Source organism: Phallusia mammillata, chromosome 2 (genome assembly GCF_965637545.1).
Source record: "Phallusia mammillata chromosome 2, kaPhaMamm4.hap1.1, whole genome shotgun sequence".
In the NCBI taxonomy this organism is placed as follows: domain Eukaryota; kingdom Metazoa; phylum Chordata; class Ascidiacea; order Phlebobranchia; family Ascidiidae; genus Phallusia; species Phallusia mammillata.
Genome location: NC_137253.1, coordinates 16,943,260 through 16,967,928, shown reverse-complemented (window position 1 = coordinate 16,967,928; position 24,669 = coordinate 16,943,260). Strand labels below are relative to the sequence as shown.

General features: G+C 37.6%; 2 protein-coding genes across 2 annotated transcripts; both read left to right on the top strand.

The window, feature by feature from the left end:
- The first annotated feature begins 4,366 nt into the window (after positions 1 to 4,366).
- On the top strand, positions 4,367 to 15,611 carry LOC145213470 (pleckstrin homology domain-containing family F member 2-like). Its single transcript, XM_080081755.1, has 3 exons — positions 4,367 to 4,704; positions 11,448 to 11,668; positions 15,186 to 15,611. The coding sequence occupies exons 1-3, from the start codon at positions 4,487 to 4,489 to the stop codon at positions 15,536 to 15,538; spliced, it is 792 nt and encodes a 263-aa protein (XP_079937881.1). The 5' UTR covers positions 4,367 to 4,486; the 3' UTR covers positions 15,539 to 15,611.
- LOC145213471 (uncharacterized) lies at positions 15,542 to 16,824 on the top strand. The gene has a single exon (XM_080081757.1). The coding sequence runs from the start codon at positions 15,542 to 15,544 to the stop codon at positions 16,196 to 16,198; it is 657 nt and encodes a 218-aa protein (XP_079937883.1). The 3' UTR covers positions 16,199 to 16,824.
- Positions 16,825 to 24,669: the final 7,845 nt, after the last annotated feature.

Below are 24,669 nucleotides of genomic sequence, written 5' to 3'. Positions count from 1 at the left end.
TGACCTCAAAAAAAAAAATTTTTCTCCATAGTTAGAGATTTTATAGGACCAGACTGCGTTTACCTCGTTCAGCTGGATCCCATCCTCGTCGCCAATTGTTGTGTTCTTCAAGTTGTTGTATTTACGACACCAAGTAAACCGAAATAAAATAGAATGATTAAACTCAACATGCGCAGCATTATATAGGCAACGATTATCCATTTACATTCCACGGAAAACACGCCAGATTAGGAATAGTGTGCTTGCGGACCATACTTGAAATGTAAGGAATGCTGCACTGCGCTAAAGGCATATAAGGCTCGAAATGAGGTGCTAATTAAAACACAACGTTCGAAATTACAACGCAACAATAGAAATCCTTAACAAGTATTTTGTTTCCAGCGACTGGAAAAACAAACTTGAGGAAAGTAGATGTGGTCAATTCTGCAGTGCCTGAAAGTGTTTTACTAGAGAAGGAAATAGAAATACTCAAAGGCGAAACCACTTCCACAACAACAGATGGGGGAAGCAACTCCTGTGTAACAGAAATAAATTTTGCGGATCTTTTGTCACAATCCTGCTGACAAACCAAAGCCAATGCCCTTTTGAATCGTTCTGAGAAAACCGAAACATTCTTAGCTTTGTTAAAAAACCAATGGCTCTGATGAAACAACTAAACAGCCCGATGCAGGCATCGTCTTTAAATTTATCAGGTAGTAAATTGTACCAATTTTTAGACACATAATGCTTAGGTTTGTATGTTGTGCAAGTTCAATAGAGGTGTAGCGACAACAGCGAAGCAGATACAAGTATTTCGTGACCCTATAATGTACACGAACCTATTTGACGAAGCAACAAAGATATCAGCGAATTTGGGGAAATTTCTGTGCCACGCCGTCGGCAGCCGATAACGCGTTTCGCTGCATCCTCACCGGTGGTACTAAATACCGCATGTGACCACATGGTATATGTTTACACACGACATGGACTTGAATATGCTTTTACGAAAATATTATTTTGCGGACTTTTGAAAGCGCTAACGGTTAGAGCCAAAGTCTATAACTGCAAATTTAGATTTAAATTCAAAATATCCCGAACTGAATGTAACTCAACTATCTGTACAGTTACCGATGTTTAAGCAGCACACGGGGACAAGTTCTGTAAATGAAGCGAAGCTAGCTTATCGCGCAAATGAGTTCCGAACCACGCCAGTTATTCACGCAGGTGTTTATTGTGCTCAAACTGCTTTTGGTGTGCCTTGTCAGCTCTTGTGAATGCGAGCGGAGTTTTTTAACACTTCGGCGTCTAAAAACATGGCTGAGAAGCACGACAACCCAGGCTCGCTTAAATCACCAAGCTGTTTATATGTCACATGCATTCAGATTTACTCGATCAGTACGGGTTGAAGAAATCACCAAACGCTTTGTTGCTGTTTCGGAAATTCGTCGAAACATGTTTGGACATATTTGACAACAAAACTGATTATATGTCATAGATCAGTGGTTCTTAACCGGTGTTCGATCGAACCCCAGGGGTTCGGTAACGCCGAATCAGGGGTTCGACGAAGAACTTTTTGAAGTACAATACAAATACTCGTTTTTGTCAAACTTTAGCGTCTATAGTCGCTGAAAACGGCAATTTGTATTTGCTCAATATCAAAACACTGGAAGGTCAAACCTAGGCAGGGGTGTTTTAAACTGCTCTAAACAATTTTTGTGGTACTAAAAAGAGTATTACCAGCCTAATAACCATATGTGTCAGACTTTTTGTACGCCTATTGTGTGCCAACAATGCGAACAAAACAAGTACCACAAGCATCACAATATAGATTATGACATCATAAACACTTAAGACTGATCTCCTCGCTGTGCAGTTCAATCTGTGCACCGAGATAGAAATTAATCTGGGATTTTTGGGCGCTGTTAGATGGTAAATACATGATATCAACCAAGTATTTTAAAACAGAAATAAGCAGGTAAATGGCGGCCGTTGGTAAAATAAGAATCTGCGACGCAATCGTCCTAGCAAAATGGTTGTGCAACCCTGCACTAAGGTTTTATTTTCTTTCTTTTTTGACGTAACAAAGAGCATTGTTCGTAAACAGAAAAACAACGAAATTTTGTTGGCAGCAAAAACTTATTACTTCATCTTTTTCATGTTAGTGTAGAGATGCTAAAAATACAATGCTTTATTTTGGTAAAAACTAAAAATTGCCGGAATTAAAGCAATCCTGAAACAAGTTGCTTGTATTATGATGTCAGAATTTAACAAAATGACAAACAGTAACTGTTGCCACTACGTTTGAACAAAAACTAATTATGACACACCAAACAAAATGAGTTAGAAACCTGGGATGTAACTTGTTGGGGTTCGACCAAAGGCTGAAGAATATCGTAGGGGTTCGGCCGTTATAAAAAGGTTAAGAACCACTGTCATAGATCATATTTTCGTTTGTCATTTTGTTGTTTGTTAAAAATAGGCTACACAAAAAATGCTAAAACGCAGAAAATTTTGCAAGAGGGGGCAAATTTTGGCTCATACTTTACCGCATCAAGAATTTGTTACATATGAAGCCATAAATCGTGTACTTCACAATTGAGTTGCCTAAAAGTTAAAGCATTGAACGATGTCACAAATCTCCGTGCTGCCACTTTGATTAGGTTTGCTGCTAAATGTTAAATTGAGGTACACTGAAATTCCAAGGGGGGGGGGGGGGGGGGGGGGGGGGCAAGTGCCCCCTCTTGCCCCTACGTGGCGGCGCCCATGGTCCCGCCTGATGCTGCACATGTCAGCTTCGTAGCAGGGGATCGCCAGTTCGACCGTATCAGCTAAGGTGAAACATATTCATACTAGGATCAGCCCTGAAGCTTCGATGCAGACCAGCGATCACGGCATACATTTATTCACTTGGGAGACAGATAGAGCGAAGTAGGCCTAAATGAAGGCGTTTTACTCATAAAGTGAATTTTTCCAAAGTAACCTACATTCGTTTTTAAGAAAGCCACATGTCGTAAGTTGCCACCCCTTATGTAGATTTTTTCAATATTCACCAATTATCACGTGTAATGTTTATTTGTTAAGATTTTCATTCAGATGAATATATTTTCCGCACGGCGGAAGAAAACTGAGCGAAAAAATTGTATCATTAACAAACATCAAGTCGGAGATAACATTGAAACCTTTTGATTCATTTCATTTCGTTCATACGGCAACATTCATTCGCAGTTCATTCTGTTCATACAGCTCTATTCATTTCATTCCGACAGTTCATTCTGTTCACACAGCTTCGTTCGTTTAATTCCGACAGTTCATTCTGTTCATATAGCTTCGTTCATTTCATTCCGTTCCGACCATTCATCAAATTAGTTTTGGCTCTATTCATTCCATTCCGACAATTCCGACCATTCCGTAAATTACTGAGCGTTCCGACATTTCCGACCATTCAGCATTCCGTAAATTAGTGTTACCCAGCGCAGGCAAATGGCAAACTCACTTAACTCAGCTCCTTTGAGCCGTTTCTCGAGTCTCGATGTTGTGCAGCATTGTGATTAATAAAGACACTAATTTAGTGTTCAAACGCGATTAGCAACATCATAAAGCATATTAACTCACAATTCTGAGCACTAGACTAGGAGTCAGCAACCCCTGGCACGGTGGTTTTTCATGGCATGCCAACCGATTTGCGTGTTTTTATTCAAGTAACAATTTAACCTGGTAAACTGCTTGTTTTCAGTTTTTGTTCTGTGATTGTCTTAAAATTTAACCTTGCATGCACAAAACGCTTTGCTTTCTCTTTATTATTGATATCTGCTGCCACGAACCACTATTATGTGGAAAAACGTTGGCACGCGAGGTCATTAAAACATGGAAATAACACGTAAATTGGCATGCGTCGCCTAAAAGGTTGCCGACCCCTGCACTAGACCGAAAAAAACGCCGAATTAATTTGTGCAGTTAGTTTTAATTACTCTATATTGCCCATGTTTTAGGGATATATGAATCGGTAAGCCTTTTTGTCAATCATCATGGATAGCACCCAAAACGTAGGCATTCAAAATGAAAAGAAAGTTTTTAAAATTCCTCCGAAACCGTTGAATGTTGAAAAGGAGCAGGAAAAGTTACTAGCAACAAAATATGGAAACCTAAAGTCCAAAAAAGGCAACAACCTTCTTCAACAAAGACTTGGAAATAAAACATGCAAATACTTTGATTCTGGTGACTATAACATGGCTCGTGCTCAAATGAAAAACCATTCTCGTGCTCCAATAGAGTTAAACAAGGTTACTGGTGATCACATGCCAAGTCCAGAAGAAGTACACCATGTTAAAAAAGTGTTTCATGATAGTAATTTGGTAAAGCAGTAACTTTTTTTCAAACACACAATGCTGTAATTAAGCGAAAAATATAATAATCTGTTTATGAACTGCACACTTGAGGTATTGAAGCTGTGTTTTCATTGTATTTACTAACAAACTTGTTTTTTTGTGCAGTTAGGCCTATTTTAACAATGGTTGATAGACTTGCTAATACTGAGATTAATGCTCGTCGTATAAGCCATGTTGAAACATGTTTTGGATCATCAGGAAAGTCTTTAGCCAACCCATCAAGGGTCCTTGTTGGTGAAGGTGTGCTAACCAAGCTGTGTAGAAAAAAGCCAAAACAGAGGCAGTTTTTCTTATTTAATGACATCATTGTGTATGGAAACATTGTAATTGCCAAAAAGAGGTACTGTTTTTTTTTTACTGTTTTTTCTTTTTAAATTGTGTTGGGCACTAAAAATACATATCACATCCTTAAATGCTTTCATAGTAGAGAATATACTACTAGCATATATCTACACCACATAGTTTTATCAATTGCACAACAGTTTGTAAATTGGTTTTGGTCCAAAACCATGGTTCAAATTTTCATGCATATTAGGTACAAATCTGAAGTATATTTTGACCCAGTGGTTCACTCACTTGCTTCCAAAATTTGAATTTTAAAATCGTGGGTAGCAGTCCATAACAACCGCCTTGAGACAAATCTGTAGAAGCAAATATGTGAAAGTGTATGTGCAATGTGTCGGGGTGTTGAAAGTAGAATATAGAATCCAGTCAGATTTGAATCCAATTTTGCCATTTGTTTCGGGTAATTCAGGTTGACAGGCGTCTTTACAATGCCTTAATGACAGTGGTGCATTGGAGGGATAGTTTGCGATTAGTATGTGAAGCTTGTTTGTTGCACATTGGTGAATGCGTTTATGCAGTTTGCAACGTCTTGCTGGCCTTTGAATGTTTTCCAACTCTGGGCTGCCTGTTTTGCGGTTGTTTGAAGTTAACAAACACCATGTATATATTTGTACACTACACTTGGAGTCTATGTCAGTCCTCTACCAAAGTATGCTCACAACACATACCGTTATTCCTACTGAAGGCAATAAAAACTAGTGATGCACTGAACCTGCCTAAAAAGGTTCGGGCCAAAACCGAATATACGGCCACGAGGCCACTGTTCGGCTGAATCAGGCCAAACCTAAAATCTCCGCTTCTATGGATGTTTTCAACTGAACCTTGTGTCGTTAATGCGAGTGAAGTAAATTATGATAAATCAAAATCACTTTCACAATGCGGAAGCTTTACGAAACTTGTAATATTTTGCAGACAACTTGGCTCGTATTTTATGGATACAACAATTAGTTAATTTAAGACCAAGGGTTCACCCACAGGCCCCCAAAACGTAAAATTGCTTTGTTTGGTGCAATGTAAGGTATTCTGAAGAATTTTGTGCCCTTTAAAATGATTTACCCATTTCACCCCTTAAACCCCAAAGTATTCGTTTCTGCCTAACGCTGGTTTGTTAAACGCGTTTGGTCAAGAAATAGTGCTTCAAATTGATTAAAATTTACACAGGTGTTTATTTATCCATATTTGATCCTTTCAGAAGTTTGATCCAAGGGTTCACCCACAGGCCCCAAAAACATAATTTTTTTACACGGCTGTACTGACCTAAGTACATGATCTAGGAGTTTCATGCTTTGTTGGTTGGTGCAATGTAAGATATTCTAAATATTTTTCTAACTTTTTGTTGGATTCACCCATTTTGCACCCCTTTAACCCTGAAATAATCATGGGTCCCCTTCCTTGAAGGGGACACATCTTGATTTCACTCAGTTTTTTATGGGTCCCCTTCCCTGAAGGGGACACATATTGTTTTTGTCTATATTTTTTTTTTCTTTTTTTCTTTCTAACGCAGATTTGTTCCCACGTTTTGGTCAAGAAAGAATGGTTCAAACTTTTTCAAATTTACACACATTACAGATATTGGTCTAAAGATGGTCCATGTGAATTTTGACCCTGTTTGATCCCTCGGTTCACCCACAGCCTCCCAAAACGTGAAATTTTTAGCGCGGATTTGTTCCCACGTTTTGGTCAAGAAAGAATGGTTCAAACTTTTTCAAATTTACACACATAATAGGTATTGGTCTAAAGATGGTCCATGTGAATTTTGACCCCGTTTGATCCCTCGGTTCACCCACAGCACCCCAAAATGTGAAATTTTTAGCGCGGCTATTGTTCCCACGTTTTGGTCAAGAAAGAATGGTTCAAACTTTTTCAATTTTACACACATTACAGATATTGGTCTAAAGATGGTCCATGTGAATTTTGACCCCGTATGACCCAGAGATTCACCCACAGCCCCCCGAAATGTAAATGTGTCTAACGCTCGTTTGGTCAAGAAAGACACTGTAGGCAGAAGTACCAAGAGAGTAACTCACTGGTTTACGATAGCGGGAGGGCTCAGCTTGACGTCGGACAGACGTTTTACGAGACATCGTTTCAGTGATTAGAAATCAGCTGTTTTGCACAGCAATGCTATGTCGTTTTATTAAGTTATCACTCACATTTTTAGTTTTGGCGAAGGTTTTACACCTATGACGTGATTTAAGCCTAATAACCGTGCTTCGGTTTTGTATATGTCAAGAAAAACTTTGTTAATAAAAGTTAAGATGAAAAAATTAACTTGACTTTTTTGCCAAATAAATGTTTTTTTAAATGCTCGCTGTCAGGTTGGCCGCCGCATGATCACGGGTTACTTAAGGTCAACTAGTCGGTATTACAAACACAGCTCAGAACTTTCTTCATAACGTAGCGTTTTTTTAACAATCAATTTAGGAGTCAATACTCAAGGCATGTATAAATTAGGCTTAACAGTATTGTTGAACACGAATGACGGCGTGCTATTGAAAACGGTGTCAAAAGGTCAAACAGTCGTTTGGCGTGTGCACCCTGAGAGGTTACTACAGGTCAATGGTACTCGTTTTGCGAAACAAAGTTAAATGAAAAACAATTTGTTATGTATACACTTGTAGCAAATTGCTTTTTAATTTAAAGTGTCTGTAACACAACTGTTACAGCTTTCTAGAAAAAAATGTGTTTGAAACCTGACCTTGGACCACAATATCTGGGTCAAAGCAAGAGAATCAATTGAAATTATTTTTTTTGTTCTTTTTTAAAGTTTTTGTAATTATATGACAATAATAGTGCAAAAAGAATACGAACAATTTTTTTATTGTTGGGTTAATGCTTTCTAAAAATTTGTCCTTAAGAATGTAAAAATCACCGCAACATTTGTTTACCGTAAATCCGCACAAACATGCGTGTGGGGACCCATTATTTTTTGTTTACAAAAACAATCATATGTGTAGATCAAATGATGTGTATAGTAAATTGGTAAATATCGTATAGAATATATAAAATGGAAGTATATCAGAAAGCCACTCTTCTAGTTTTATGTTTTTTTTGTTTTTCTCCGGTGAAGTTTGTCCATGCACTTTTGGCATGAAATCTTTGGTGAATTCGGCTGAAACTTTTACAGATGGTAAATATAGTTATGCAGATGTGCCATTTGCTTTATTTGACTCGATAACCCCAATATTTACCCCGCTAGACCCCAAAGTGTAAAACCTTTTTGTATGTTTCTAATAACTTTCCGTTAAAAATCTAAACATAACTGCAACATTTGTTTACCGTAAATCTGCACAAACACGCGTGTGGGGACCCATTCGTTTTTGTTTGCAAAAACAATCATATTTGTAAATCATAAGATGTGTATAGTAAATTGGAAAATAGGATATAGAATATATAAAATGGAAGTATATCAGAAAGCCACCTTTCTAGTTAAGTTAGCATGTACATTACAGCTTTGGCAAAGTTTTGTGTCTTAGAAGTGATTAAAACGATATTTCGATTTTGTACATTTCAGGCAAACGTTGTTGATTAACATGAAGGTAAAAAACTACATGTTTTCCAAAGATGCAATGAAAAGTCATTAAACGGTCATTGACAAGTTGGCCGCCTTATGACGACTGAAGGTCAACTTGTAGGAAACGCAGAACACAGTTGAGAATGATTTTTTGTCATAACATAGCTTCTTTATTTTTAAACAATATGTAAGTTAAATATAGATCTGGAGAAACCGTATTGTTAATGACTAAGGACTGCGTGCTATTAAAACCGTGTCAAAAGATCTGTAAACAGTCGTTTGGCGACTATACCGTAATAGGCTACTGAATAACTATTATATAACAATAATTATGGGTCCCCTTCCCTGAAGGGGACACATATTGATTTTACTCGATTTGTTGTTTGTTTTTTTCTTCTGCCCAAAGTTTGTCCACCTCGTTTTGCCTTGAAATGTTTGATGGATTTGGATGATATTTTCACAGATGGTAGATATAGTTATGTAGATGTGCCATTTGTTTTGTTTGACTCGATAGCCCCAGTGTTTACCCCACTAGCCCCCTAAAATGGGTAAATTTTGAACAATGCTTGAATTGGATGAAATTTGGACAGTTTGTTCATTGTGTCATTTTAGGGCATCGTTTGTTGTGTTTTACCCTGTAGCCCCAATATTTACCCCACTAGACCCCTAAAATGGGTGATTTTTTAAATAATGTCTGATTTAGATGAAATTTGGACAGTTTGTTCATTATGCCATTTTAGGGCGTCGATTATTGTGTTTCACCATGTAGCCCAATATTTACTGCTTAAGCCACCTATTTTTTAAAAACGTCCGATTTGGATGAATTTTTGATAGTTTCATAAATTTGGCATTTATAGCTGTCGAATATTGTGTTTCACCCTGCAGCCCTATTATTTACCCTACCAACCCCCCAAAATGGGTGAATTAATCAACAATACATTTTGACAGTTTGTATAATATGCCATTTTGAGATGTCAGTGTTTTATGCTATTTAGGCACACAAACTTATAACAATGTCTCAATTGTATGAGATTTAGACAGTTTGTACTTTACATAACTTGTTTTTTTAAGTAACACTACCTATCGCTGTGTTTGACTTTATAGCACCGTTTCTTATGGTTGTCTGTTTACAACTTTGCGGATTTGGGGACCCATGAGTTTCTGCCTGCAGAAACAAATCAAGATTATAAAAAATGTTGGCTAATATAGGACCCAATATAAATAAATATAGAGAATATATTACAGTTTGCAGAATAGGTTGTAGTGTATATTCTATAGTAAAATGTGCTAAGCCACCCTTCTAGTTATCATTATAATGATGCAAAAAGAATATGGACAAAACTTTTTAAAAGTTGGGTATTGCTTTCTAATAATTTGTCCTTAAGAATCTAAAAATAACCGCAACATTTGGAGCTGACCTAATTATGAGATGTTTATTTTAGACCAGCGCTTCCCAACCGGTGGTCCGTGGGCCGCGACGTTCTTTCTCGTGGGCCGCGAAATTTGTCGAACTATTATCATACTAAAATATAAGTTTAAAAGTTATACAGTTCGTGTGAACATACTTTCAAGTTTAACTATATTATCAAAAAACAAACATATTACTCACTATGAAAGCCGCATAAGGTAAGGTTTTACGTTAAACAAAGCTTTTGTTACACACCCAAACTGCGATTGTCGAGTCACAACAGTAAATGAACTGCAATTGTCACGTCACAACAATACTTGTATTAGTTGTAAAATCTTGATGCCAGAACTCTCTTTGTTAGCTTCATTTGGACTCAGAATACGTTAAATACGGTTTCATAAAGGCAGGAAGTAAATTTGAGGCAAAAGTACAATGTGTTAAAACAGTGGTCCGCCAAAAAAAAATTTTTTTTAAGTGCGCCATGAGCTGGAAAAGGTTGGGAAGCACTGTTTCAGACTATCAAAGAGAGAGAAATCATTGCCTTAAATCAGGGGTGCAAAAATCTTTAGTAGCACATACAAGTTCATCTCCAAAATTGCATATGACCGCAGGTTGTGCATCCCTGTACTTGTGTAGCATCAAAGCAAAACATAGCCTTTTTGTGGGGTTGTTTTTTCCACAAGTTCAAAACCAATTTCTTGGGTTTGCATTGCACAGTGCCTTGCTATACGGGAATGCTCGGCTGATTCGGTATGACACCTTCAATAGATCTGCCATACTATGAATAATTAACTGCAATTATACAACAAATGTGCATGTGTGACATGTTGTGAGTAGATGTTGATTGCAAATCTTTTTTTTTTGAAAAGCATGAGGTCAATTGCACCATACTCTCGACGGTTAGCTTGTGACGTCCCCCTCAGCGAGCAAGGTGTGTGAATAGATTTTATTCTCAGAGAGTAAAAATTCTACCTATGTTGCAAAAGATAGAATAGACATCACTACATATTAATGACAGTAACAATGACGTTTATATAAATTGATGCATTGCAGAATCAGAACTTTGTGTACAGTTTGCATAGCAGCGATGACAGTAAAAAAGTGCTGCAAATTTAAATGTTTAGCATGTGATCAACCTTATTTGGTCGCAAAATGATCCAAGCACTTATTCGACAAATTAGTATTGGTAGATCATTGCCCTATATTTTCAACTAGTTGCGACGTTGCTTTAGTGTTTTATTAACAGTTCAAAAAATATAAACCATCTCCAATTAGGTCGCAAGAAATCATAGTTGCACAGCGATCGCATTTTTGCACCCCTGCCTTAAATGAGATTATTAGCAACCTTTATTTTGGCTTCATTTACCTAATTCTTTTAATAGGGGCCAATTTTCAACAAGTGAAGGTGCCCATTGGCCAACGTTGTTGTTTTTTTCAAGTTTTTGACTGTATAATTAGATTACAAATATACAAGACTTACGGAATTTGTGGGATTTTGTTGCATCAGAACCATGTATATGCCGTTTTACCGGTAAATAAAGTTCCAAGGAAAGCTTTTGCATCAAGTTGCAAGTCGCCACAACCCAAAAACTTCATTGCAACTACGGCGGTCCATAAGCGAAACAATTTGTAAACAAGAGCTGCGGGCCTCATGAAATGCCGCAACGGACTGCATTTGACCTGCAGGCCAGACTTCTGGACACCCCTGGTTTATGAAATAGGGCATTCTTAGACTTTGATTGTTGTGTTTGTTATGGAATTGGACATAATCTTATGTCAAATTATTACTGCACTACAAAAATGGTTAAACTTTCAGATACAACAAACAACATATCCTGGTGTTGAAACATGTTCGCGTGGAAGAAATTCCTGACAATTCCTCTTCAGTAGAAGTAAATGATGGAAATGATCTTAGAAACGGGTGGTTGATAATATCACCCTCGAAGACCTTTGCTGTTTATGCTCAAACACCCATGGAAAAGCAAGAGTGGATGACACATATGAATCGATGCATTGAAGAAGAACGAAGAAAAGCGGGTAGGAACCAATGCATAGTTTTACCTCTAATACATGCCATTACATTTTGAAGAACTAAATGTTTTGGCACTTGGTATAGGTTTAGACTCATTGTAGAGTGTACAAAATTGCTTGGGACATGCTTTGCACAATAAATATACTGAAAATAATTCATTGTGATGGTTTATACTAGTCATGCACTGAACCCTCCTCCAAATAATTGGCCAAAACAGGCCAAATTTCAAATCTTCTTTTTGGTGGATGTTTTCAACTGCACCTTGTGTGGTTACATGGTAAACTCATTTATGACACTCCAAAACAACTTTTGCAATTTGTAAGATGAACAAAACATCTAATATTTATCAGACTAATATTTAACAGAAGGTGGCTCACACGTTTTTAGGTCAAAATTAGTAATTCATGGTGTTCAAAAAATGGAGATGTTAAATTTAGGCATTCATTTCATAGACTGAAAAAGTTCAGTTTCGGCCCAATTTTCAAAAAAGTTTAAACCAAAACTCCGATTATTACTGGTTATGAATTTCCTTCCCTGAATTAAACCGCCTTATGACATCAGAAGCAATAATAATTGCTGCTCAGAAGTTTAAAATTTTGTTGATTGGATTATTGTGGTTTGGTATTTTATTAGCTTGGGTGTAAAACCTCATCAGTTATCCTACCAGCCTCCTAAAATATGTGATTATTGGTCTCCTTCCCTGAGGCCATTTTTTTCTCTTTTGTGTGTAACGCTGGTTTGTTATATGTGTTGGGTCAAGAAAGAGTGATTCAAATTTACACACATGTTAGTTTTTGATACAAATTTGATCCTCCTGAAGGTTGGCACAAATGACCCAACAGTTCACCCACAGGCACCTAAAACGTATTTTTTTAAAACAACTGTACTGAAGAAAGTACATGATCTGGGAGTTTTATGCTTTGTTGGTTGGTGAATGTAAAGTATTCCAAAAAAATTTTTGAGTTTTAATTGGATTCACCCCTTAAACCCTGAAATATTTGGTTTTAGCTTGTAGGCCACACTTAAAGAACGATTTTTTATCACAACGTAGCTTCTTTATTTTCAAATTCATACTTACGCCATGTATAAATTAGGCAAAACGGTAATGCTGAACACTAAGGACTGTGTGCCATTGAAAATGGTGTCAGAGGTCATTAAATGGTTGTGCGGTGTCTGCACCATGAGAGGTTACTACAGGTCAATGGTACTCGTTTTGCGAAACGAAGTTAAGTGAAAAACAATTTGTTATGTATAGCTTACCTTTGTAGGAAATGGCTTTTTAATTCATAGTGTCTGTAATGGAACTGTTAAGTCTTTGTAGGAAAACTTGTGTTAAAAAAAACAGATCTTGGACGACAATATCAAGGTCAAAGCAAAAGATTAAATTGATAGTATTTTTCCGTTCTTTTTTGCTGTTGTAATTATATGACAATAATAATGCACGGACAAAACTTTTTTAAAGTTGGGTTAATGCTTTCTAATAACTTGTCCTTAAGAATCTAAAAATATCCGCAACATTTGTTTACTGTAAATCTGAAAAAACAAGTGTGTGGGGACCTATTCATTTTTACTTCCAAAAACAATCATATGCGAGCTATATTTAGGGGGGCCCTGCGGTGTAGGCTCACCATAAACACCCACGAAATATCAATGAGCCAAATTTTGTTTTTTAAGTTCAGAATTAAGTTTGTGTTGGAAGTGATTTAATTGATTATTTCCCACACTATTTGCCTATATTGAGGTTTATTTTAAGCAAAAAAATCATCCAGATAGATCATGGAATTTACAATTTAGTTGAGTTTGCTATATACATTTTTGGCTAGGAGGCCACAGGTCTTACTGGGTTACTTGTAGGTGGGGCATGTGGCGCAAAAGGTAGGGGGGCACGGTGCATGAAAGGTTGAATCTTTGGTGGATTTGCATGCAACTTATGCAGATGGTAGATATAGTCATATAGATGTGCCATCTGGTTAGTTTGACTCAAATTTTTTGTTGTTGAAATCAGTGTAACTAGCTGCATTCATATTTTAAATTTGATAAAAATCCGAGGGGGTGGGTTAACTGGCCTGGGCAGTTGACATGGAATGACCCCTAGATACCCCCAGCGGTTACCCGATTAGCTCTCAAGCGGTAAACGTTTTTTTGTGATACCGCTCACCCTAAACATAAAGTTCCAGTGGTTTAACAGTGTGATAAAGGCAATAGAACAGATGTCACTTGTGTTTACAACATACTTGTATAAAATGTTGGTATTTTTTTGCAAGGGAGTGTTAACAGCATTATGACATCAGAAGCGTTAACAAATGTTAATAACACCTCTACTGTTCAGAATTTTTAACATTGGCTGATTTACATAAAATTTTACATGACAGGTTGGGTCATTGTAGTTTCATATTTTATAGCTTTGGGTGTAGAACCCCATCAGTTACCCCAGTAACCCCCTAAAATGGGTAAGTTTTTTAAAACAGTGTCAGAATTAAATGAAATTTGGACAGCTTCGAGAATTTGTCATTTATAGGTGTCAATTGTTGTGTTTTACTTTATTTTGCCACTATTTACCCCTTCTTCCCTATAAATAGAACATTAAATAGGACAAAATTCAAACAATGACTGAATTAAATCAGATTTGCATAGTTTGTAGTTTAAATAAATAGCATGGTTATTTAAGCCAAGTACTGATCACAGTGTTTTACAGCACCAAACTTACATATGGTTATCTCTTGAAATACATAGTTTTAAACTTAGCATGTACGGGGACGCCTTTGAGTGTCTGCCTGCAGAAACAACCAAGGTTACAAAAGATGGTGGATAATAAGGGACCCATATAAATATATTAACGTTTCAATATAGGTTATAGTGCATATGCAATGGCAAATGTGCTAAGCCACCTTCTCGTTCAAGTACATTATCGATCACTGTGGTTTACCTTACAACACCACACTTTAACATAGTCATTTGTAGCAATGTAATATTTACAAATTTGCATGTGGGGGGACCCACGAGTTTCTGCCTTAAGAAACAAACTACAGTTATTAAAAACATTGGGTAATGTGGCGTGCAATATAAATCAAGTATGGGGAATATGTCAACATTTCACAATAGGTCATAGTGTTTGTGCAATGGCAAAATGAGCTAATCCACCCTTCTAGTTTATACTAGTGATGGGATGAGTATTCAGTATTATGTATCAATGTTATTGAACTATAAAGGGCATCAGTACCAAAATATTCATGGTACCTTCCATTAAATGGGAAACGTTGTTTTTGATTTGTATTTCAGGACGCTTGTTTTAGTCAAGATGGAGTGTTTCAAACTTATATTACATATACGACAGATAGTTGCCAAAATTGATCTCCCCAAAGTTTAACCCTGGCTTACCCAGCGGTTTACCAAAAGGCTCCTAAAGTGTGGAATTCCTAGACACATACTTTTTGTTTAGCATTTCTATGTAATTACAACTAAACAAAGTTCATGAAGGTTAGATTTTTATATAGCAAAGCAAATCCTAAATTTTCTTTGAAGGCATGGCTGGGAATGTTTTGGAGAGTGCCCCAGCATGGGTGCCTGATGCAGAGGCTGAGGAGTGCATGAGATGTCACAAAACCCACTTTTCTACAATTCAAAGAAGACATCATTGTAGAAAATGTGGATATGTTGTTTGTAACTCATGTTCATCTAACAAGGCAATCATTCAACACCAATCTGCAAAGCCATTGTGTGTGTGTGATGTGTGTTACGATGTAGTGACAAACCCTAGCACTACATCAGTAACCAGTAGCAACACCAAATCGGTGGCATTGTTTTCTATGCCAAGGCAGATTGGTGCAATTGCAGACTCATCCGACTCTGATGATGGCAATGACACTAATCAATAGACAATGATTGCCTTTGCTGTACCTTATTATTTTACACTAAATGGGACCAGTATGCCAATAATGGATATGTTTTATTTTGTTTGTCGAAAAATCATCCAAACCAAAATTGATTATATATATTTCATTCACATATTACTACAAGTACCGTTTCTACAAAAACTGGTGCTGCTCTCATTACAAGGAGATTTATATCACTTGAGTAAATTATTACAGTCACTTTATAATACAGTGCCTAGTGTACAGTGTGTATCCTTGTTTAATGTGATATTAGGATATAAATGTGTTTTTAGCCATTACTGGCAATTTTATCTCAGATTACAGAACACTGGTTTTTATTTGTGCAGTTTTCTTCATTTTGGTGCACTTACCCATGTAACCTTCTTAGATTGTGAAAAATGTTGTTTTTTTGCTTTGTTGATTTTAACAGCAAATGTTATTTGGAAACAGTTGTTTTATACTTGTGATTTGTGCTGCCTAGTACTTATTGTATCCCTACAAACACTCATCTACATTCCCAAACTGACCAAATCCTCTAATTTTACAATTTTGCGACCTCTCACATTCACTAAAGTGTTTAAATATAAACGATACAAATACTTCTGGGAAGCGCTAATAGGCCTGTGGGCGAATAAAATAGACTTGTTAGTTAAAATTAGGTGAGACAAGTAGTTTTAAAATCGCCCCCCTTAGAAGTAAAATCCCCCCTCCCCAAGTCCTCAAATTGTTACCATCGCCCCCTTTGGAGAATCCTGGTTTAACGTTTGTCCTATTCTAAAGGACAGAAGGAGTTAATAGTGGCACTACAGGGTAAACACAAACTTTGACATTTATAAATGGCAAATTCCCAGTTTAGGGTGTACATTAAGAAGTTCTACACCCAAACTAAAAAAATAGCAAACCTTAAAACTCAAAAGCTTTTAAAGTAAATATGGCACAATAATGTTTAATGCATAATCGTTTATGCCAGGGCTAACTATGTTGTTTGATTAAATAAACTCTTGACCTTGCGTGTCGAGATGGAAGTTTTTTGCGTACCCCAAATGGCACAGTTTGGAAGCTAATGGTTAATCCAGTCCGGTATATAGGGTTACCATATCTGCGTATAAAGCGAAATTCCGGACAGTTTGATAAATATCTTAGGCGACACCAAACATTTGCAACAATGCGTTTTATCGCATGTTGTTACATGTTACCAACCCAAACATTCCCATTATTGACAAAATAACGTTACTGTAGTAAAATCGTTACCAATTTTTTTCTTAGTTACAAAATTTTCGGTATTGTTAGCTTTGGTGGTAAGTAATTTTGATTGAAAGGTAGGTAGCATTTTTGTATCAAAAACAGAACAGACAACAGTTAAAACGTAAACATTGAAGTCCCCAGGAAAAGAATTGTGAAAATTTCTACAGGTCAGGTATTGATTTCGGACGTTACGAGTAGGCTATATTTAACAATTATTTCTGGACACCGATTTTACGCCTGAATTCCGGTGATGTCCGGGAAATTCTGGACGTGTGGTAACGCTACGGCTACGGGCGTACCACAATAAAACTGCATATTGGCTAATTATCCAGCTGGGTCATGAACGATGAAACGAAAAAACTAATTTATAACTTTGTAACAATTAAAGTTGTGCACTCTCGAGTCGAACCCAAAAACTTTTCGCATGAATTTAACTTTGATGTATTGATATATAATAGGTATGTTTTGCTCAGTTGTGAGATTCACATTTTTTGTCAGCCGGTTTGCTGATCTCATAAAACCAGTAGTGGGATTCCAATTTCCAATGGTGGAATTCAATTTTTTTGTCATGCTAACCGGTTCGCTGATCTCATAAAATTTCGTGAGACGGTTCTATAGAACCGATGCGAACCGGCTGAATCCCATCACTGGTTTTGCTGCGTTTTTCGTTCACGTGTTTTTAAAAACATTTTTGGTGCACTTCAAACAAGTAACGCCTCATTTTTTGTTGTGAGACATGAAAATGCTCTGCATACCAACAAAAATATATTCCATTTAGCCTTAAGATAACTATTATGCAAAACTGCTAACTGTAAAATTACATTATCTGATGCCGTGCGCATTCATCGTTTTCTACTGACTTATCTAATCACCAATTGTGATACAAGTTATAGCCTATAACTGTATTGTACTTAAACAATGTTAAATATCACAAAAATGGGTAAAAACGTTTACTGTCATATTGTTTATGACTGTTGCAAAGAATGGATTATTTGCGGGTATCTGCAGTGTTATGCAACGTTAAAATAAAAGGAAAATGCGCGATCTGACTCCAAAATAAAGTACTCTGAATGACACCTGACTGATAACAACTAGAACGTAAAACAAGGTTTATTAAACAAATATGTAAAGCGACAACAAACGTACAGGTATAACGTTGGCGATAACTTCGTTCAGTCGCAAATATAGCCTACAGTACAGTATTCGCTTGAGGCTCTGCACATTTATAAAGGAAACTTCCCAAATCATAATTACTTACGTCAGGGCAGGAACTTGGCCGAATGGTCTGGCGCGCCTGAACCACATACAGACATAAAAAAACCTTGATCGGGATTCGTCTCCGGGAGTGTCCTGGGTTCGGACCCCGTGAAAAAAATTAAAATTAAAAAATGACTACTTACGTCATAGATCGCCATTAACGAAATTCCATCATTAAAATGTTAGAGATCCCTTTACAAATTTCTGCATACGCCCCTGGTTACGATGAGACGTAACACATCTTTCAAAACAAACCTGGCTGCAAGAGAAAGCACAGATCAAGCGAACTGGTGGCGTGTGCGCCAATTAAAATGTGTGTGTGCGTTGCTACTCTTTCTTCGAAACAGTTGAACGGTTGCACCATAGCCACGACAGTTCGGAAGCATGACGTCATGTTCTGCGCACTGTGAGTGATAACTTAGTTTTGACTTCAAAAGTACTTATTACTATTCTCGGCTACAAAAGAGAGAAAATACTCGGTCTTAGTGGAGCATCATAGCACTTTGTTTTAGCTGGGGAAGTCTAAATGAGCACATACGTTTACTTCGTGCACTGTTTTCATAGCAACCGATTTAAATCGCATAAACAAAAAAAAACTTACAGTAACAAAAGTTGCACACCCCTGGTCTAACACAGTGCTCCGCAACCGGTGTGCCGCGGCACACTGGTGTGCCGCAAGACGATGCGGGGTGTGCCGCAAGACGATGCGGGGTGTGCCGCCGCAAAACGTATAACTTTTTGTGTTAAATTTGTTTTTATTTTATTCATAGAAAATGATACAGTTCACAACACCACCAAACTAAAGCTACACTACTCACTACGCATTCATGTTTTATTACGTCATAATATACTTTATACTGGCTTAATGCAGGGGTCTCAAAACACGCGGCCCGGTGTGGCCCTAAGAGGGTTTTTGTGCGGCCCGCGAACTAAGTTTTAAATTTTAGGTGTTTAGCTCAGGTGGAATACCCTGTCAGGCCACCGATTTTAAGAAACAATCATTCTTTATAAGTATTGGTTGAAAATAAATGCAACGTATTAATCGTATGGTGGAAAGAGTCCCTCCTGTTGAAAATCAGCAATTCATTCCAGTTGTTGAGTCATAGTTTTTAATTGTTTCGTCATTGTATGCCATTGTTTTCACACATAGTAGTTTATTGTACTTGCTTTTTTTAGTTTGCTACACTGTATATTCGTTTCTTGTTGATTGCATTACAAATGTGTACATGAAATGGCAAAAACGCACAACATTTTAAGCACATAATATTTTTGTTCATGTTACTTTTACAAAAAAATTTAAATATTACGGCGCTTTACTAACGTAAAAATGTTTTTGGCCCTCAAAGAAGCTTAAGACCCCTGACTTAATGCTTTTTTAGGCTTTCAAATATTCAAATCGCATTTTTTGGGTTCGGGTGTGCCGCCGAACATTTAAAGCTTGTATGGTGTGACGTGCGTGAAAAAAGGTTGCGGAGCACTGGTCTAACACACACAAACTCTCAATTCAACGAATCGCATAAACAAAAAAGTATATAAATACATATTATTCTTTCTATCAGCCATCCGGGTCGAAGACAGTGCAGCACCTTCCCCAGCGAACAACATCAGAGATCTCGAGATCGATCTTACAAAAGCAGAGGAGGAGATGCTCGACGACAACAGTTTCATCGTCGCAACGAACTGTCCTCGGGACACCCGGGTCTGCCTACGGGATCACAGGAAACGTTCCGAGGAACCGAGCTGGTGTTTCCGTTTAGGCGGGTTTCATTTGGCCAGCAGAACCTGCGGGTTCAAACACCGTCTTATGCAACCGGACGTACCCCGCCAGGTTCGTGCGGTCGGTTGCGATCCTACGGCAGGACATACCCAAAACGGAATTCAACCACAATTCAAATAACAGGACACTTGACTCGATAACCTACGGTTTTTTCGGTGTCCTTGCTGTTTACGTATCCGTTCAACAATGGAACTGTAATGATGAAGTGACTATGCAAATAAAATTTGACTTGACTTGACTTGACTTAACAAGCGGTGAGCTGTTGAGGTAATAAAATCGAGTCTCATTCGCATTGTACGCAACAATGAGCAACCATTTATTGTTTAACAATTCAATATATGCAATCATAATAAAGCCATTTGCCACATAAGGTTGCAGTTTTAAGGAAACGTTTGTGGCCATACCGATAATAAGTTTATTCAAAAGCAAAATTGTTAAAGTTTTAGTTTAATTTTAACGATTTTTGTATCAGATCGCCATATACCAACCAAATTATACACAATGGCCCCAAACTTCGACAACAACATAAGAGCCGCATAAAACCAGGCGAAGAGCCGCGAGTTGGCCACCCCTGGGGTAGGCGATTAACCGGTATGCGATTAAACGGAATCGTCTGTATACCAGGAAAGTAGAAATACGCATTGTTACGTACAAAGACAAAATTATTGTGTATGGTTTACAACTATGTCGTATAGTTGTGTTGAAGTTCTCTGTGCGGTTGGGCCTGATTGTCAGTATCCTAAGCAAACCTATCCCAGGTCAAGTTTAAGCAATTAAGCAAGTACTGTAGCTCACTCGATATATGTACATATTCAAATCAAACAAATACCTAAACCTAAAGTTTTGTCCACTTTTGATCAGTGATTGCATGAGCATCGTTTCGGCACGCGTCGATTTTGGCCGCGCATGAAAAAAGGCTAAACAGTTCTGTGACAGTATAGTTATTGCAAACAAATTCTAGAATAAAGTCCCTGCATGCATGGGCGCCGACAAGTAGGGGCAAGAGGGGCACACTTATTTTATCCAATAAATGTAATAATAGCATCATTTGATAGCTATTTAGGATTTTTGATCGGTTTTGGTTTGTTTAACGTTCATAAAACTAACTAAAAATTTACTACTACAAAAACATCAGCCAACAGCACCATGATTTAGTACTCTGCATTTTCACTGCACATACGCCTCAAATATAGACAAACAATGCTGTTTGGAGTATTTTTTTCAGTGGCCTCATCTCCATCTTCAAGACAACCAATTCGAACTTTTCGCGAGAGGACCATCCAAAATTTTAATAAAAGCAAACAAAATTTTGCTACAAATGCGAAATATGCGTTAAAGGAAACTGTGGTAAATTTTACTCTTGGGTATGCACTGAACAGGCAATGCTCGCTGCATCGTATGCTTAAATGACGTCAAAAATGCAGCTTGTTGTTGTCCTATTTTAAGCAGGCAAACAAAGACATGCCGCGGCGCTGGGATAAATGCTACCAGATTTATCCTTGTTTTGGACGCTTTAACAGTTGTTCTAGCACTACGGCATATTCTAAGGACGGCGATCGCCCCTTTTGGCGATGTCGTAACCGTTATAGTTTGAATGGAAAATTGGATTATAGTTTTTTTAAGTTTTAGCACGTGTTGGACATGAAAACATAATTTTTTTCTACCAGGCAAAAAAGTTTTTTTTCGTTATCACTGTAGTTCTGTGGGGTTTAAATGAATTATACAGCGATTTTGTCTGGGGTGGGAAAACAATATTTTAAAAAAATGTAATAGTTGACGCGATTTTAGTTATGGTGTAGTTTGAAAGATTTTGTGCTACCTTATTGAGTAGAAAAGACACGTTTTACGCTTCGAAATTGTTTTCGTAAAAGGTTCAGTTTCGGCCGAATTGCAACAAATTGTTTTGTCGAAATCTTACTAGGTAGAACATATATGACTCAGAAGTGATCTACTAGGTAACACAAATGAATCTCGAAGGATCCAGCTTATTTATTAATTTTCCTCATGCTCAACTATTACTATTTTAAATGCGTACTAGTCTAGTGATTGTTTTCGTGTTACGGAATTATTTTGGGCCCAAACCCTGCAATAACGGCTCACCACCAATTAAAAGCCAAAGATACTCCGCACTGGTTTCATTTTGCGCGGCCCAACTTTAATAAAAAATCACAAAATCAATAGCGATTAAAGTTGCTACGTTAAAATGCAACAGCACACCTCGCGTTACACGCGCCACCCAGAGAAAAAGCCTGTTTTACATGCCAGAAGTTGCTTTTGTAAGTGGCAAAGCAGCGCGTTCCAGCCCAATCAGCGCACCTCGTGTAGCCCTACAAACGAAGGCAATGCCAACAACGTGATCTTAGAAAGGTCCGCCGTTTTAGTTTTCAGTTCAATTGTTGTTGTTTTTTTGTTTATTACGGGGTTTAAACCCAGGACGCTCTCGGGAACGAATACCGATCAAGTTTTTTGAGTCTGTACATGGATCAGGCGCCGGCCTATTCGGTCAAGTTCCTGCCCCAGTTAAATTAGGAAAAAGGTAAATGACACTGAAAAACTTGGGCTATGTGGATAACTATTATGTAACCTCAAGATAACTATTTGAAATCGCAAATGAAAAAAATACATTGTAAACTATAGTATCCTATAGGAGGGTGCTTAGCACATATTGCCATTGCACATACACTATGATCAATTTTGAAACGTTTAGGTATTATATATTGGTTGTTTAGAATGTTTAAATCCTTTGTTCTGAGGCTGAAAAAAAAAACTTTATGCAGCAGGTCATCTTCTTTTCTAAACCCATAGACATGACATTAAACTCAAAAACTCCCATGTGACAAGCGAATGCCGTCTTTTCTCGCGAATGTTTGTCGTGTCAATAGCCGGACTTCTAGCGTCGAAAAACACGCGGAACACGCGCGCTATTGCGTAACTATTTCAGACCTTGGTCGCACTTTCTCAAGTATAGTATCACTTGTTGCTTATGGATTTGGCCATTCGACCTGGTTGGTTCGGCCGAGATCTTTACTGGCTGGCGAATATGCATCCTGGCGACGGCGTAAAAGTTTCAAAACTTTATTTTATTCAATGGAATTGATCCCCGAGCCGAAGGTCACCCAGTTTCGTACGGCATTCCGGTGTTCTTCCTATCCGGGAACTCTTTCATCTTTACACTTCTGTGAAACAACGCGCATGTTTGTCAAACTTTGTGAACGTCACGCGTTTCTGCGTACACGTTTATTATGTCAGTTTTGTCCAAAACTAACGCAAAATTCATCTATTGATCTATCGAGGTGACCATTAGCATGGGCCGGTGTAACCGTAGCTGTGCGAATTTCATTACGTATGTCCATTGTCTCGTCGCTAAAGACCCAAGACGAACTTTACCTTTATAATCTCCACCTACTTCACAATAGCTTGCGCTTCGTAGCACCGTCCATTTACAAAACTCCAATTTAGACAACCGTCCAAGGGATGATGCACTTCCCGCAGTCACTAGTGATCGTTGCTTCTATGAAGCGGAAGTCGATCGAGGGAGAGATATTGCTCACTAAGTAAGTCGTCTGAAAGAGCATTTTGGTACAACGGAGAGGGAATTCAAACGTCAGCATGGCCAGCCGCATGAGATGGGAGAGTTTACTCACCAAACCCGCGGTTCTCAAGACTAATGTAAAAAGTTGCAGCTATTATATGAAAGACCATATATAGCAACAGAAACCCAGGGAATCGACATACCGTGCATCACAGCGGTAAAAATGCACCAGATTAGGAGTCGACTATCAGCGTGCCGAGCAAGTGCTACCATGTCTACTGCCACGGTGGGGGTTCTTAAAAGTTAGGTGTGGTTTGTGAAGTGCCTTCATAAGAAAAGCTGGGCGTTGGAAGATAAGCTGAGCTAACGATAACCAATTGAAATGTATATAATACCTAAATCATTGTGCCCTTTTGTTTTATTTAATTATTTGTTTGTTTACTCAATGCTTCTTATATACGTCCTTTTCATCACTATTTTTTCATAATCACCAAGTGTTTTTTTTTACCGTAATTTAGTCTACTGTAAAAAAAATGAATTCCCATTAAAAATTCTGTCATTTAAACCAAAAACCGTTTTTAAAGTAAACTTTAGTATCAATTTATTTTTCAACACTTAACTTACTTACAATTTCGTTCGTGTGTGCCCGTGTTCTTTGTTCCGACGCCTAAAACTATACGACAGGGATGCTTTACCTGTCGAACCATCCTTTCTTTAACACTGGTGTTTGGCTGGTCCCAACCTTTTCCACCAGTAATACAGTGAAGCTGCAGCGCGGCCATGATCCAACAATTGTGCAATCCATTAAATTTCGCTCCATAACGTTCAAAATTCGTGCAGTTTTTTTCGACTTTGTGATTGTTCATTGCAATGTATTCTCTCAACTCAACTTAAGTCATACTAGTAGTTTTTCTTTATTTACATTTAATCGTGTCCGCATGTCGGGCTGTTGTCGACAATACGCACAAGACTATATTTAAGAACAACCACGATCGAGGCAGTTTTGACGTACGTTTACGGGTAAACTGTTCTTTTAACTTTTGTGACAAATCAAAACGTGCAATAGTCGTAAATATTGTATTGCAATTCAGCAGAACATAGAAACAGCAAAAAAGTAATCAACGGCAGTGATGGTGAAATACGGGTATCATTGCAAGCAATAAAGAAAATTAGTAAAAAAGTTTAAATGTGAAACAATAATGTTTTTGAGAAAAATGCAATAAACTACAAATGAATTTAATCGACAGGGTTTAACTGTCAATAAACCAAAAGATGACATCTACAAGCCAAACACTCACATATTATTATCTATAGACGATAAGG

Bases quoted from the DNA above. Each gene is read 5' to 3' on its own strand.
- LOC145213470 (XM_080081755.1), top strand. From the start codon at position 4,487: ATGGTTGATAGACTTGCTAATACTGAGATTAATGCTCGTCGTATAAGC. The intron at 4,705-11,447 runs GTACTGTTTTTT...TTAAACTTTCAG, and splicing joins ATTGTAATTGCCAAAAAGAG to ATACAACAAACAACATATCC. The intron at 11,669-15,185 runs GTAGGAACCAAT...TTTTCTTTGAAG, and splicing joins AGAAGAACGAAGAAAAGCGG to GCATGGCTGGGAATGTTTTG.
- LOC145213471 (XM_080081757.1), top strand. From the start codon at position 15,542: ATGATTGCCTTTGCTGTACCTTATTATTTTACACTAAATGGGACCAGT.